The 15,028-nt window shown below is 42.3% G+C and overlaps 1 protein-coding gene across 3 annotated transcripts in view; it reads left to right on the top strand.

The window, feature by feature from the left end:
- Positions 1-15,028, top strand: part of PKHD1 (PKHD1 ciliary IPT domain containing fibrocystin/polyductin) — a 1,006,139-nt gene that overhangs the window by 547,093 nt on the left and 444,018 nt on the right. For all 3 annotated transcript variants that reach the window (XM_082249887.1, XM_082249888.1, XM_082249886.1), the window contains exons 46-47: positions 7,184-7,319; positions 12,179-12,425. In XM_082249887.1, the coding sequence (XP_082106013.1) occupies positions 7,184-7,319; positions 12,179-12,425 (383 nt within the window). The remainder of the gene's footprint in view (positions 1-7,183; positions 7,320-12,178; positions 12,426-15,028) is intronic.

Here is a 15,028-nt window from a genome sequence, read left to right as displayed (position 1 = left end):
AGCAGACACAGTTTTTGTAGCTTCAGACTTTTAGTTTTTCTTCTGAACCGACTTTAAGCTATCCAGCCACAACTGGATAAACTGTAGCGATCACACTTTCAGTGCTTAGATGCAAAAGCAGTACATACCCGGTGTTGCGGAAGAGAAGTGACGTACCTGGTATTGGGGAACACGTAATATACCTGGTATTGGAGAACACACACAGGGGTTCTTCTCTGGCTTCCCAGGGGAGAAGTGAGCCCAAGCAAGACAAGTATTAACTTGTTCCTGCACGGCCTATAGACAAATGATGGCCAGGCAGGACACGTGCTGTTCCGGATAGACGTCATATGATGTCTTCCCCAGTAACATGCCTCATGCATGCCCCATGGGCCGTGCTATGGTGCGATCTGTCATCCGCACAGTGGATGAGTGATTAGTGTACATCCACTGCTGGTAACATGTGATTGCTGTGACCAATCACAGCAGATTACATGACAATTTTACACAATAGATAGCTTTCATTCATGCCATTGTGTACTATTGTGTCGATCTCTGTGAATGGTCATAGTGATTACATGGTATATACAGGGCCAATCATAGCCCATCTGCACCATGTGATTAGCTGTGGCCAATCACAGCTAACCACAATAGTAAACACTGAATAAATCCATTTCATTCAGTAAAAATGGTTGCTTATACCAGTGAAATTCACTGGTATAAGCAATCAGAGTGTGTAAAAAAAAATCCTGATTACTTCCAAAGTGTAGTACAATGTTACTATGGTAACACTGTATTGTCCTAGTCACAGTATGTAAAAAAAAAAATCGTTAAAACAAAGAAAGAATGACATAAATATTATTTTGGATACTCATAACACTCAAGAATGTTATGAATGTTATGAAGAGTGATCAAATGAATTGCAATTAATTGCAAAGTCCCTCTTTGCCATGACAATGAACTTAATCCCCCTAAACATTTCCACTAAATTTCAGCCCTGTCAGAAAAAGACCAGCTGACATCATGTCAGTGATTCTCTCGTTAACACAGGTGTCAGTGTTGACAAGGGCAAAGCTGGAAATCACTCTGCAATGCTGATTGAGTTAGAATATTAGACTGGAAGCTTTAAAAAGGAGGGTGGTGCTTGAAATCATTGTTCTTCCTGCTACCTGCAAGGAAACACGTGCAGTCATCATTGCTTTGCACAAAAAGGGATTCACAGGCAAGGCTATTGCTGCTACTAAGATTGCACCTAAATCAACCATTTCTCAGAACATCAAGAACTTCAATTAGAGAGATTCAACTGTTATGAACAAGGCTTCAGGGCACCCAAGAAAGTCCAGCAAGCGCCAGAACTGTCTCCTACAGTTGATTTAGCTTTGGGATTGGGGCACCACCATTGCAGAGCTTGCTCAGGAATGGCAGCAGGCAGTAGGGATGATCGAACGGTTCGGGTTGACCATCGTTTCGACCCGAACATTGACTGTTCGAAATTCGGCCGAATTCCGAACTTTTTGCGGAAAAAGTTCGGAATTCGGCAACCAGAACCGACCAAAATTTAATGGGACAGGAACTGGGCTTTAAAAGCCTGTGATTGGACCAGAAACATTAGTAAAAGCCAATTGAGGGGGCAGGAGGATGCTAGGAATGTGATTGGAGTGACTAGGGGGTCCAGAGGCCAATCAGTAGTGAATACGCCCCCCAGTATATAAGATAGCCTCGCCAAATCGCTAGCACTGTAATACAGGGGCTGTGGAAGAGAGTGGAAGCAGTTCTGTTACTCCTGCTGCAAAAGTGTCATTTAGCAATTATTAGTGTGAGGAAAGGGATATCTAGTGTAGTTAGGGTACTATTTTCCATTATAGTTAGATTCAATAATCTAGTTTCTGTAGGGAAAGTGTTAAGTGTCAGGGTGACCGTAGTGTAGTGTAGGTTGAACTGACTCTGATTGCTATGGCAGGGTGACCAAACTCTTCCATGTCAGGGTGACCGCCATAGAAAAAAGATTGTTTGCATTAGAATTGCAGTAGAGCAGGCATATGGCTCCGCTACTTTAAAACCTGGCCATTTTTGTTGCAGGCGTTTATTGGGCTTTTTTGTGGACGTCTTTGGAGGCAGGCATGACATCTGAACTTCTGTGTAGGGGTATATATACACACACACACACACACACACACACACATATATGTATATATACACATACACACATATAGGTGTGATAGGAGCGGAGCCACGTGCCTGCAAATAATTTCATTAGCACAGGCATAGGGTTCCGCTCCTATCACACCTATATGTGTGTATGTGTATATATACATATATGTGTGTGTGTATATATACCCCTATACAGAAGTTCAGATGTTATGCCTGACTCCAAAGACGCCCAAAAAAAGCCCAATAAACGCCTGCAACAAAAACGGCCAGGTGTGAAAATAGCGGAGCCCTATGCCTGCTCTACTGCAATTCTAAGACAATCAATCTTTTTTTCTGGTTCTGGACCCCCCCCCCCCCGACACTAAATCCAAAGAAATCTTTTTTTTTTTCAATAAATTTTTCAATAATTGGCTCTCTATCAAAAACGAAAATTTTTAAGAACTTTTTTTTGTGTGATTAATATTCCCTGGGGCATGACCCAGAACCCTAGGCACTTTTAGGGGGATTTATTGGGTTTTAGGGCTTCAAAATGGTGTTTTTTGATTACCGAAGTTCGGGTCCCATTCATTTCAATGCTGTTCTGGAACCCGAACTTTCGCGATGTTCGGGTGTTCTGGTCGAACCGAACTTTCAAAAGTTCGATCATCCCTAGCAGGCAGGTGTGAGTGCATGTGACGAAGACTTTTGGAGGATGGCTTGGTGTCAAGAAGGGCAGCAAAGAAGGCACTTCTCTCCAGGAAAAACATCATGGACAGACTGATATTCTAGAAAAGATACAGGGATTGGACTGCTGAGGACTGGGGTAAAGTAATTTTCTCTGATGAATCCACTTTCTGATTGTTTGGGGCATCCAGAAAAAAACTTTGTCCTGAGAAGAAAAGGTGAGCGCTACCATCAGTCCTGTGTCATGCCAACAGCATCCTGATACCATTCATGTGTGGGGTTGCTTTTCATCCAAGGGAGTGGGCTCACTCACAATTTTTCCTAAGAACAAATGAATAAAGAATTGTACAAAAACATCCTCCAAGAGCCACTTCTCCCAATCATTCAAGGACAGTTTGGTTACCAAAAATGCCTTTTCCAACATGATGGAGCACAGTGTCATAAGGCAAAAGTGATAACCAAGTTGCTTGGGGAACAAAACATCGAAATGTTGGGTCCATGGCCAGGAAACTCCCCATATCTTGACCTCATTGAGAACTTGTGGTCAATCCTCATGAGGCAGAAGAAAAAAAAATTCTGACGAGCTCCAAGCATTGATTATGCAAGAATGGGCTGCCATCAGTCAGGATGTGGCCCAGAAGTTGATTTATAGCATGCCAGGGTGAATTGCAGAGGTCCTTAAAAAAAGAAGGGTCAACACTGCAAATATTGACTCTTTGCATAAATTTAATGTAATTGTCAATAAAAGCCTTTGACACCTATGAAGTACTTGTAACTATACTTCAGTATACCATAGTAACATCTGACAAAAAGATATAAAAACAGCGAAGCAGCAGACTTTGTGAAAATGTATATTTGTGTCATTCTCAAAACTTTTGGCCACGGCTGTATGTAAAAAAAAAAAAGAAAATGTGGAAAAAAGTTATTTTTAATTTTCCAAAAATATTTGATACAAAAATGACTTACAAAAAACTCACCATGCCTCTTACTAAATAGCTTTGACTGTCTACTTTCCAAAAAGGGGTCGTTTAGGGCGTATTTGTACTGTCCTGGCATTTTTAAGCCTCAAGAAATGAGCGAGGCCGTCAGTACATCAGGATCGAGCGTTTTTCAGATATACAGGTGCATCTCATAAAATTGGAATATCATCAAAAAGTTAATTTATTTCAGTAATTCATTTCAAAAAGTGAAACTCATATATTTTATATAGATGTGTTACACATAGAGTGATATATTTCAAGCATTTCTTTCATTTAATTTTGACGATTATGGCTTACAGCTAGTGAAAACAGAAAATTCAGTATCTCAGAAAAATAGAATATTACATAAGACCAATAAAAAAGGATTTTTTAATACAGAAATGTTGGCTTACTGAAAAGTATGTCCATGTACAGTATAGTATGAAATGTAGTCCATGTACAGTATAGTATGAAATGTAGTCCATGTACAGTATAGTATGCACTCAATACTTGGTCGGGGCTCCTTTTGCACGAATGACTGCATCATTGCAGCGTAGCATGGAGGCAATCAGCCTGTGGAAGCCCAGGTTGCTTTGAAAGCGGCTTTCAGCTCATCTGCATTGTTGGGTCTGGTGTCTCTCATCTTCCTCTTGACAGGGGCGTAACTACAGGGGTTGCAGGGGTTGCGATTGCTACCGGGCCCCATGCTCCAGGGGGCCCGGTAGCAAACCAGTGGGTGAACTTCCAGGATCGCAAAGGTCACACTTGTGACTGGGCCCTGGCATTGCCCCAAGATTGCAGGAAGGGAGCCCACTGCAGAACTTGTGAAAGGATCCTGCTGCGGGACCGTAATAAAAGGCCATGCAATGAGAGTAAAAAGCCCCAGGATTAGTGGGAAGAGCCCTGGGCTTGAAGGGAAGGGCCCCGGCCAGGGATCTGGGGGGGCCCTTCATGGTTTCTTGCATCGGGGCCCTAAAGGTTCTAGTTACGCCTCTGCCTCTTGACAATACCCCACACATTCTCTATAGGGTTTTGATGAGGCGAATTTGCTGGCCAATCAAGCACAGTGATACCATGATCATTAAACCAGGTATTGGTACTTTTGGCAGTGAGGGCAGGTGCCAAGTCCTGCTGAAAAATGAAATCAGCATCTCCATAAAGCTGGTCAGCAGAGGGAAGCATGGAGGGCTCTAGAATTTCCTGGTAGAGCGCTGTGCTGACTTTAAAATAAAAATTACCACTGCCAGAACAGTAGATGGCAGGTTTCATGAAGCTCAAAACATGTGTATTATCAGCGCATACGAAAATAAAAGCTACTGTATGTATAAATAAAAGCTGCATTTGAAATAATAAAAAACAATATGATGTTCAAACGTTTGACTTCTTTCTTTAATAACTACATAACACAGTACTTGTACTTTTACTTTCAGTACTTAAGTAGCAATTTTTTTTTTCAAAACTACTGGTACTTTTACTTTCAGTACTTGAGTAGCAACATTTTTAAAAAAAAACTACTTGCAACACTTAAGTACAAAAAATGTTGAATACTTTAGTACTTCTACTCAAGTCACTTTTTGATCGAGCACTTCCACTTCTACTCAAGTCCCTTTTTGATCGAGCACTTGTACTTTTACTCAAGTATGGGTTTTGAGTACTTTATACAACTCTGGCTATACAATAATAACTAAAAATCATAAAGACCCATATCCATAGAAATCCATTGGAGATGTCCAGAAGAGGTAGAAATATTAAAGTGTAGCTATATAACATGTGAGAGGAGACCACCACAGACACCCTATTATACTGCCTCTTACCCTCCACCTCAGACCCTCATAACAAAGGTCGAATACAGGGTGCAGCAATCCAGTGATATCTCCAATATCCATGTTTCCTCTCTAAATATCTCGAATTTCTGGTTGCTATGAACAGATATGCGAGTTTACGCTAGCATGTGAGCATTATTTTTACTAATTAATAAACCTGGTTGAGATCTCTACACCATGAGGAGTGTCTCTTTTGTCCCTTTACAGGATTTATAAAGTCCCGATGGAGACGTTCAAGATATTTGGAGAGGAAACATTGATATTGGAGATATCACTGGATTGCTGCCCACTGTGTAGTTGACCTTTGTTATGAGGGTCTGAAGTGGAGGATAAGAGGCAGTCAGGTGTCGGTGTGGTCTCCTCACGCATATGCTATATACTGTAGCTGCACTTTAAGATTGTTACCTCTACCTGGACTTCTCCTATGGAATTCTGTTGATATGGACCTTTATGATGTTTAGTTATTATTGTAAAGTAGGGATCGACCGATTATCGGCAACACCGATATATTGGGGGGCGATATGCACTTTCCCCGATATATCGGAATCGGCCCCTGAAGTTACCGATATTGCCGATACTTAAGGAAAGTGCTTGTACCGTGGTGAAGCCTGCAGCTAGAGGCATCATCCCGGTACCGGTGTCCATGGCCGATGGTTGGCTGTCTTGTAATGACAACCGATGCGGCTGAGAAGCCGCTCGGCTGTCATTACAAGGAGCGGGAGGGGACGTCCCCCCTCCCACCGCCTTCCGTGGCTCGCCCGGGTCTCCCGTCCCACCAGGAGACCCGGGCATCCTACTTCCACCGCCGCCGAAGAGAAGACCCGGGTCTCCATGTAAAAAACCCAGAAGTGATGTCATGACATCACTTCCGGGTACTCGGCACTGAATTAAAAAAACTGACAGCATTCAAAACAGCCAAACTTGGCATTTTGAATGCTTTTCGGTGCCGAGGAGGGGTTTGGGGTCTTTTAGACCCCCCAGATCCCTCCACAAGGAGTACCTTTAGAAAAAAAAAACATTTTTGCATGTCCGAAAATATCGGCAGATACCGATATCCGATGACCAAAATGTCGGTATTGGCATTAAAAAAACGATATCGGTCGATCACAAAAGTGCTGCACCTTTACCCTTTTTTATACTTTTTTTCATACAAGTACAAGGTACAGCCGCCACGTATCAGGAATGTGAAATGCTGGGGTGAGGTATTCTTTAAATAGTGAAGTAAGGATGTCTTTGGCAGACCTCAACAAGAAGTCCTCAGGGACAAATCCTATGATTCTGTTCTGACAGGTTCACTTTATGTCATATATTGTAATTTCATCACAAGTTCTTATTACAATAAATAACTGTCACATGCAGCACCAGGACAAGGTCATCCAGCGCCCAGGGCAGAGATACAAAACTGTAACCCCCTTTTCCCTTAGGGTTAGGGTTAGCAATGATGTTGCTTTTACTACTCCTGACAGCCTTGTAACAGAAGCAACTTGCATAGGGCGCCCCATCCTTGCAATAAACCATTGCACCCAAGGCAGCTGCACCTCCTGCCCACCCCTTGACTTGGCCCTGGTCACATCTAACTTTCCTTTTTAATTTTTTCTTCATTCACAGGACAAGGCTTGTATGATGTCTGGTGTTACTACTCCGAAAAGGTTTCAGTTGGCCGTCTCTAACACAACGTTTATGAACTTTGACCGTCAGACGTGCAGCGCTCTGAGCACATGTTCCGGGTGTTTGAGGGGACAAGGTGAGGGGAAAGAGATATACATTTGCACACTGCTTTTTCTGAATACAGTTCCATATTCATTTAATTTATTTATGAAAATGCAAGAAGTACCTGAATGTGACTTGATACTGTATCAGCCTCTTGCATCCCCCGTACAGCACAGCTCAGACTGAAGCAATCCACAGAGCCAGTCGGTTTAAAAGCATGCTAATAGAAGGAGAAAGCAGAGTGACCGAGAGATGAGCTCATCTTTATCCTGCTTCTCTTTTCACTGTCTAGTCACAGGCTTAGGGTTGGCCCATGAAATGTTTTGAATGATGCTGGCAGTCATTGAAAATGAATGACTGAGGACATCTAGTGGCTGAAAAGAAGTACTCAAGGATACTTTCTTTCTTTCTTTTTTTTTAATTTGGGAAAGGGATAGACCCTCTGTCAAGTTTTTGCAGTCTGGAATCTGTGTTCCCTTTGTGGAGATTTCTCTTCACTTCCTTGTACAGGAACGCCAAAACTGTATTCGCAGTTGTTTCTAATGGGCTCACAATATGCATACAGACAATAAGTAAACAATGTCTGTATTCTGCACGCTAAAACCTATACATCAGAAAACACATTCAGTGCATTAGGCCTCTTTCTCATGATCATACCAATCAGGTCTGCCTGTCCGTTTTTCAGGCAGACCTGATCGGGCCACCCATTCTCCTCTATGGAGAGGCGGATGTCAGCGGAGATGTGTCCGCTGACACCCGTCTGCCATCCGATCCGACAAGATCCAATGAAAACAGACGGATGGCGATACGATCGCCATCCATCCAACAGGACGGATCGGATGGGATCGAATGAAAATGGACAGGACAGAGCAGGACTCTGACAGGTCTGTCTCTGCACAGTAAGAGGAGATGGACCTGTCATCCGCCGGCTTAGCTGGGATCAACGGAGCGATCCCAGATGGGCTAGTGGATCCGCCACGTATGAAAGAGGCCTTAGGGAAAATAAAAGATGACCCAGAGGTGATAAAGGGCTACAATTATTACAACAAGAATCAAGCAACTCATGTGCATAGATGTAAATGGGCCCAAAAGCATTCACCTAACCACTTGACCTCTGAAAGATTTACCCCCTTCATGACCAGGCCGTTTTTTGCAAAAAGGCACTGTGTTACTTTAACTGACAATTGCGCTGTTGTGCGACACTGTACACAAATAAAATAAATAAAATGTATGTCCTCCCCCCCCCCCCCCCACAAATAGAGCTTTCTTTTGGTGGTATTTGATCACCTCTGCGTTTTTTTAATTTTTTGCGCTATAAACCAAAAAACACAGAGGATTTTGAAAAAAAAAATGTTTTACTTTCTGCTATAAAACATATCAAATAAAAAAAATTGGAAAAAAATCAATTTTTTTCATAAATTTAGGCCAATATGTATTCTGCTACATATTTTTTGGTAATGGATTGGTTTTCCCAAAAGATAAAGTGTCTACAAACTATGGGATTTTTTTACTAGTTATGGCAGCGATCAGTGACTTATAGCAGTTCTGTTTATTGCGACGGCCAGTCTGACACTAACTGACACTTTTGACACTTAATGGGAAGCATTGACACCAATACATTGTATTATTGACACTGCCTGGGAAGGGGTTTACATCAGGGGTGATCAAAGGGTTAAATGTGTTCCTAGCCCGTGTTTTTCTATACTGTGGAAGGTGCTTTTAATAGGGGAAGAGATGGAATTTATTCCCTGCTTTTCAGGTACACAAATTTCATCCCTTCACTGCTGTAAGAACAGTGATCTGTCTTGTTTACATAGGCAGATCACAGTTCTGTCTTTCTGCCTGATGATCGGTGGGTGCCAGAGGACATTGGGTACCCGGCACCCGCATGTAAATACAGCGAAAGTGAGCGCCCGCGGCGCGAAGTGTCGGATTTCATATATATAGATGACGCCCTGTAGAAGTTAAACTGCTATAAGGTGGACCTAAAGTGGTTAATAACCTATATTTCAAAACGTTCTGCATTGCAAGCGAGGATTTCAGCCTAAAGTCCTCCTTTACATAATCTAAAATTTGCCCTCTGGCGTGTGTGTGTAAATCATATTACCGCCCCCAACCACAAATGTAAGCTAGGTCTAATAAACGCTATAAGAATAGCCATACAGGGAACAGTGAAATGTACTAGGTCACAGTTGATACTTTTTGCTTTGCGACTTTGCAACCCTTTTTACTTTACTTTATATTATGAGAACATATCAAATTTTGCTGTTAAGGAAGACCTGTAATGTGGAAGCAAGCTGTTATATTGAAAAAGCAGCAGCTGAGGTGGAGGAAGCACAGGTCCACAGAACGGATAAAGCAGAAGCAGGTAGATGCTTGCACTTCCAGTCCTCAGGTACAGCATCTCCTCCGGCAAAGAGAACCGTGATAAGAACACTACTGACATCACCAACTCTCGCCCCATATATGGTGAGACTAGCAGTCAGAGGCTACAGTGCCTTAGGTGATATTAAACTGGCTAAAGGACAGAAGTACCGAGCCATGGGAGATGCGCTGCTTTATTTTAACTGCTTGGCGACCGCCTGTTGCAGATATACTGCGGCAGGCTGGCTCAGCTGCGCAAATCGAAGTATGGGTACGTCGGTTCACGGGAGCTGTCCTGGGGGCGAGCACGCACCACCAGCGGCTTGCGACCGCCCGCACTAGTCAGCGAGGATGCCGATCCACGGGGCTAGTGGCTGCGATGGCCGCTGGGCAGCCGCAATCGCTCCCCAATGAAAGAGAACGACGGTCAGCTGTTGTAAACACAGCAGACCGTTGTTCTTTCTGAAATGATATTTAGGATCACAGGTCTCTGTGTTCATTCCAGTCCCTCCCCCATACAGTTAGAAAACACTCCCCTAGGCTCACACTTAGCCCTTTGATCACCCCTGGTGTTAACCCCTTCCCTGCCAGTGTCATTAGTGCAGTAACAGTGCATATTTTTAGCACTGATTACTGTAGTAATGTCACTGGTCCCCCCAAAAGTGTCAAAAATGTCAGTTAGGGGTCCGATCTGTCCGCTGCAATGTCGCAGTCCTGCTAAAAATCACAGATCGCCACCATCACTAGTAAAAAATAAAAAATAAATAAAAATGACATAAATCTTTCCCGTAGTTTGTAGACGCGATAATTTTTGCGCAAACCAATCAAAATACGCTTATTACGATTTTCTTTTTGCCAAAAAGATATAGCAGAATACAAATTGGCCTAAAAGGATGAAAAAAATCGATTTTTATTTTTTATTTTTTGGAATGTTATATAGCAGAATGTAAAATAAAGTTTCTTTTTTTTTTTTTTTTCAGAATTGTCGCTTTTTTTGTTTATAGCGCAAAAAATAAAAATCGCAGAGATGATCAAATACCACCAAAGGAAAGCTCTATTGGGAAAAAGGATATCCATTTTATTTCGGTACAGCGTCGCACGACTGCACAATTGTCAGTTAAATTAACGCAGTAGCCTCATCATTAAGGGGGAAATCCTTCCAGTCCATAAGTGGTTAAGAAGTATTTAAAGTGGTACTAAAGCTGGTCATACACTAGCCGACAAATCGTTCCAAATAATTTTTTCGAAAAACAAAAAATCGGGCGTGAGAGCAGACGATCGTGTCATCGTGTAATGACCGAATTTTGAACGATAAATCGTTCAATTGACGTTTTTCATTCAGTTTGTCACATGCACCTAGTGCAAACAGTTCGGCCGAGAAACACATTAACCTTTCAATTTATCGTTCGTTCGGCAGAATATTCCAAACTGTTCCTTCGATTTTTCGGCTCTGAAAAGTTAAAAACTATTTTTTATTTGTGCCCATTAACTGGACAAAAAATGAACAATCGGACCAAATTACAGATTTTCGAACGATCTTTCGGCTAGTGTATGGCCAGCATAATGTCTTCTTTTTTTTTTTCTAAAAAAATAACAAACATGTCATTCTTACCTGCTCTGTGCAGTTGGTTTTGCACTGAGCTCCCCCGATCCTCCTCTTTTCGGGCCCCACGCTGGTGCTCCTGGCTCCTCCCTCCTGCCAAGTCCCCCCACAGCAAGCAGCTTGCTCTGGGGGCACCCAAACAGGCACGCTCCAAACCCACGGCTCTGTGTATCCATTTACACATGGAGCCACGGCTTGGCCCAGCCCCTCTGTCTCCCGATTGGCTCACTGGAGGTGATTAATTCTCCCTGCTGCCAAAAGCCCAGAGAGGTAGGGCTCGTGTGGACATCGCTGGATTGAGAGGGGGCTCAGGTAAGTATTATGAGGGTCTGGTGGGGCTCCTGCTCACAGAAGGTTTTTTACCTTCATGCATAGAATGCATGAAGGTAAAAGACCTTGTGCCTGTACAACCACTTTTAGACAAAAGTTTGATTTTTCAGGGTACTGCTTAGGCACAATTAACATTTCTAGATGTTCCCTATAACACATCAATCTTTTCTTTTTATTTATTTCAGGTACTTATATAGCGCTGTCAATTTACGCAGTGCTTTACATATACATTGTACATTCACATCAGTCCCTGTCCTCAAGGAGCTTACAATCTAAGGTCTCTAACTCACATACATACACAGTAGGGCCATTTTGTTTTTATACAGGATCCAATTAACCTACCAGCATGTCTTTGGAGTGTGGGAGGAAACCGGAGTATCCGGAGGAAACCCACGCAGGCACAGGGAGAACATGCAAACTCCAGGCAGGTAGTGTTGTGGTTGGAATTTGAACCAGCAACCCTCTTGCTGCTAGGTGAAAGTGCTAACCACTACACCACTGTGCTGCCCTAAGTCTACTTTAAAGAATGGTTCTTTTTCTGTTGCAGCCATTGTTTATTTCTTGATCATACCACATCTTCCATATATTTGTCTTAGGTGGCTTCACGGTAAAATCCCAGAGACTTTCATTCATAAACTCGTCCAGAAAATCGGTTTTTCCATTTGCTCACAGTGCGTTAATCGAAGACATTGATGGCTCTTTCTTTGGCTGGGAAGGGAGCCACCTGCTGGCCACTACGGATATCCTCCCAGGCTGCTGCCTCGCAAAGGTTGACATTAGCGGTGGCAAATCAGTCAGTGTCTGCCCAGCTGCCAATAAGTTTCACCGTATGACCATCTCTCTGTAAGTAATGGCAGCAGATGATACCAAATTGTAAACGCAGCGGTTCTTAAAGTATAACTAAACTTTTTTTTTGGTTTTGAACAGACTGGAGAGCATACTTGCCAACTGCCCCGTTTTTGCTGGGAAAGTCCCGGCAAATAGGAGCCTGTCCCGGGTAATTTACATTGTCCCGGGAATCTACTTATTTACACTTTGCACTTACTTACTTAATGTACTTATTTACATTTTTTGTATGGTCACACCTGAGCACATTTGACACCTTAGAATTGCAGGGAATTGTGATGAAAATGTTAAACTTTAGGCAGAAGTAGTGCAGCTGAATGGGAGAATTATTCCAACTCTGCTACTTTGGCCTCAAGTTTAAAATTCCCTTTTCAATTTCCTGTAATTCTCTCTTTATTGAGTAGACCCTATAATCTGATGATAAGTAGGCGGAGATTAATTTTGTGGAGTGGGCGGAGCTTCATGGAAGTGGGTGTGGTAAGTAATTGATAGCTGTGCTGCACAGTGTCCCTGGAAATTTTTTCAAATGTTGGCAACTATGCTGGAGAGGGATTAAAGCAGTTGTCAGTTTTTATTATTGTCTGTGTCCCCGTAAGGGAGATTCATCCTCTGTTTGTCCTGTCTACTATTAAAAAAGTAAAAGAAAATCCCAAATAAAGGGGAAATCTTACAATGGGGACACTAGTTCTGGTGACCTTGCGATCCCCAAGGAATTCCCTTAATTTGCAGAGATTTCCTCTCACTTCCTGTTTGGCTATGGGACAGGAAGTGAAAGTAAATCTCTACATTGGGACACAGATGGTGAAAAAAATGTACTCTATCCAAAATGTTCAAACAAAAACAGTTTTGCCTTTAGTTTAAGTTTTTAGTAGTAAATGAAGAGACCTAAACAATAGAATGTTCACCTTTATACCTAAATGATCTTAGTACCTTTATAGTTATATCTATAATTATATATTAATTATATATTTATTATATATATATTTATAAATATATAAATATAAATATATATTTATAAATAAATATATATTTATTTATTAATTATATATATTATAAATATAATTATAATTAATTAATAATTATAATTATCTATAGTTATAAAAAAAAAAAAAAGTTATATCTGATTACTTTTTTCTCTGTCTTATTCTGAATTTAAAGCGGATCTCCACCCAAAAGGGGAAGTTCCGCTTTAAGGACTTGTTCCCTACTTCCTTCTCTTGAACAATTGCCACTTTAAGGGGGAAGGGGGGTACCTGATTTTGACAGGTTCCCGCTTCCCACTTCCGTTCTGAGCGCCGTGGTGCTCAGAAACGAAAATTCTCTTCCCTTCCTACCCCCTGCAGTCGTTGGGGACACTGACTGCATCCACCATTCATGATGCGCATCGCATGCGCAGCGGACACCTGGCTGTAAAGCCACAAGCTGTCACAGCCGGGTGCCCATAGTGAAGATGCCGGCGCTGGGGACCGAAGACAGCAGATGAGACCGACTGGGGTGAGTACACTGCCCGGATCGCAGGACAGGTGAGTGGCTGTTCTTTAAAAGTCAGCAGCTACACTTTTTGTTTTTGTATTTGTTTGACAGGTGATTGGAACTCCTCTTAAATACTTCTCATATCTGCAGATTTTTACTAAACTCCAGGAAAAAATGTTTTATTGAAATATATTCCTCAATAGCCACAAAGAATATAAATTCACTTTGTGTGGACCAAATGCCTTGGAAAAACCAGATATTACCTTGTAAAAGTAGTGATGACATAATCACTGTGCTATACATAGTCTGGGCAGAGCTGTGGGAGGGATCCAGCAGCTCCACCCACTACAGGCTACCTACAGAAAACTACAGGAGGGGGCGGATACAAGACCAGTCACCCTGCACAAGGAGAGAGAGCAGCAGTGACCGGTCTTTATTACAGGAAGCCTCACACTGGATTATTGCACAGATCTGGGGGAAATACACAAACTACACCAAGATTCAAGGAAGAATACACATCTTTTATATATAGATAATATTTGTTAATCTCGGAGTTACATTTTAAGTCCCCCCCCCCTCCCCATTAAACCATTTGACCAAATCCTACTCCTCCCTCCCCAGTGTTGTGTGACTTATCTATAATTGCAGGGGCCGTCCATTCAAGGCTGATATTTCAGATTCTGGTAGACATTGATGAGTTAAATGACCTACTACTCATGTTTGTGAGTGGCTTTTCTGCACCAGAGCCTATCGCCTCTTTTCTCCATTTATGAGTTAAAGGGATTGTAAAGGCAGAAGGTTTATTTTATTTTAATGCATTCTATGCACTAAGATAAAAGCCTTGTGTGTGCAGCAGCACCCCTCAGCCCCCCCTCCCCCCAATACTTACATGAGCTCCCTCTCTATCCAGCGATGTACATGAATGTCTCGGTCGTTGTTCTGCCGAAAACTCCAACTTGCCAAGAACTCCAATCACGTCACTTCCGGTGACTGTACATCATGAATAATTGGAGATTTCGACAACTTGGTGTTTTCACAGAGAAGGCGGCAGCGTATACAATACAAGGGAAAGACACAAGCGCCTTCTAAGTGCAGCATGCAGGAAGTTTTAATCAAGTAAAAGTAAG

The sequence above is a fragment of the Pelophylax lessonae genome (assembly GCF_965119305.1).
Source record: "Pelophylax lessonae genome assembly, chromosome: 3".
Taxonomy (NCBI): domain Eukaryota; kingdom Metazoa; phylum Chordata; class Amphibia; order Anura; family Ranidae; genus Pelophylax; species Pelophylax lessonae.
This window is presented reverse-complemented; position numbering and strand designations above follow the sequence as displayed.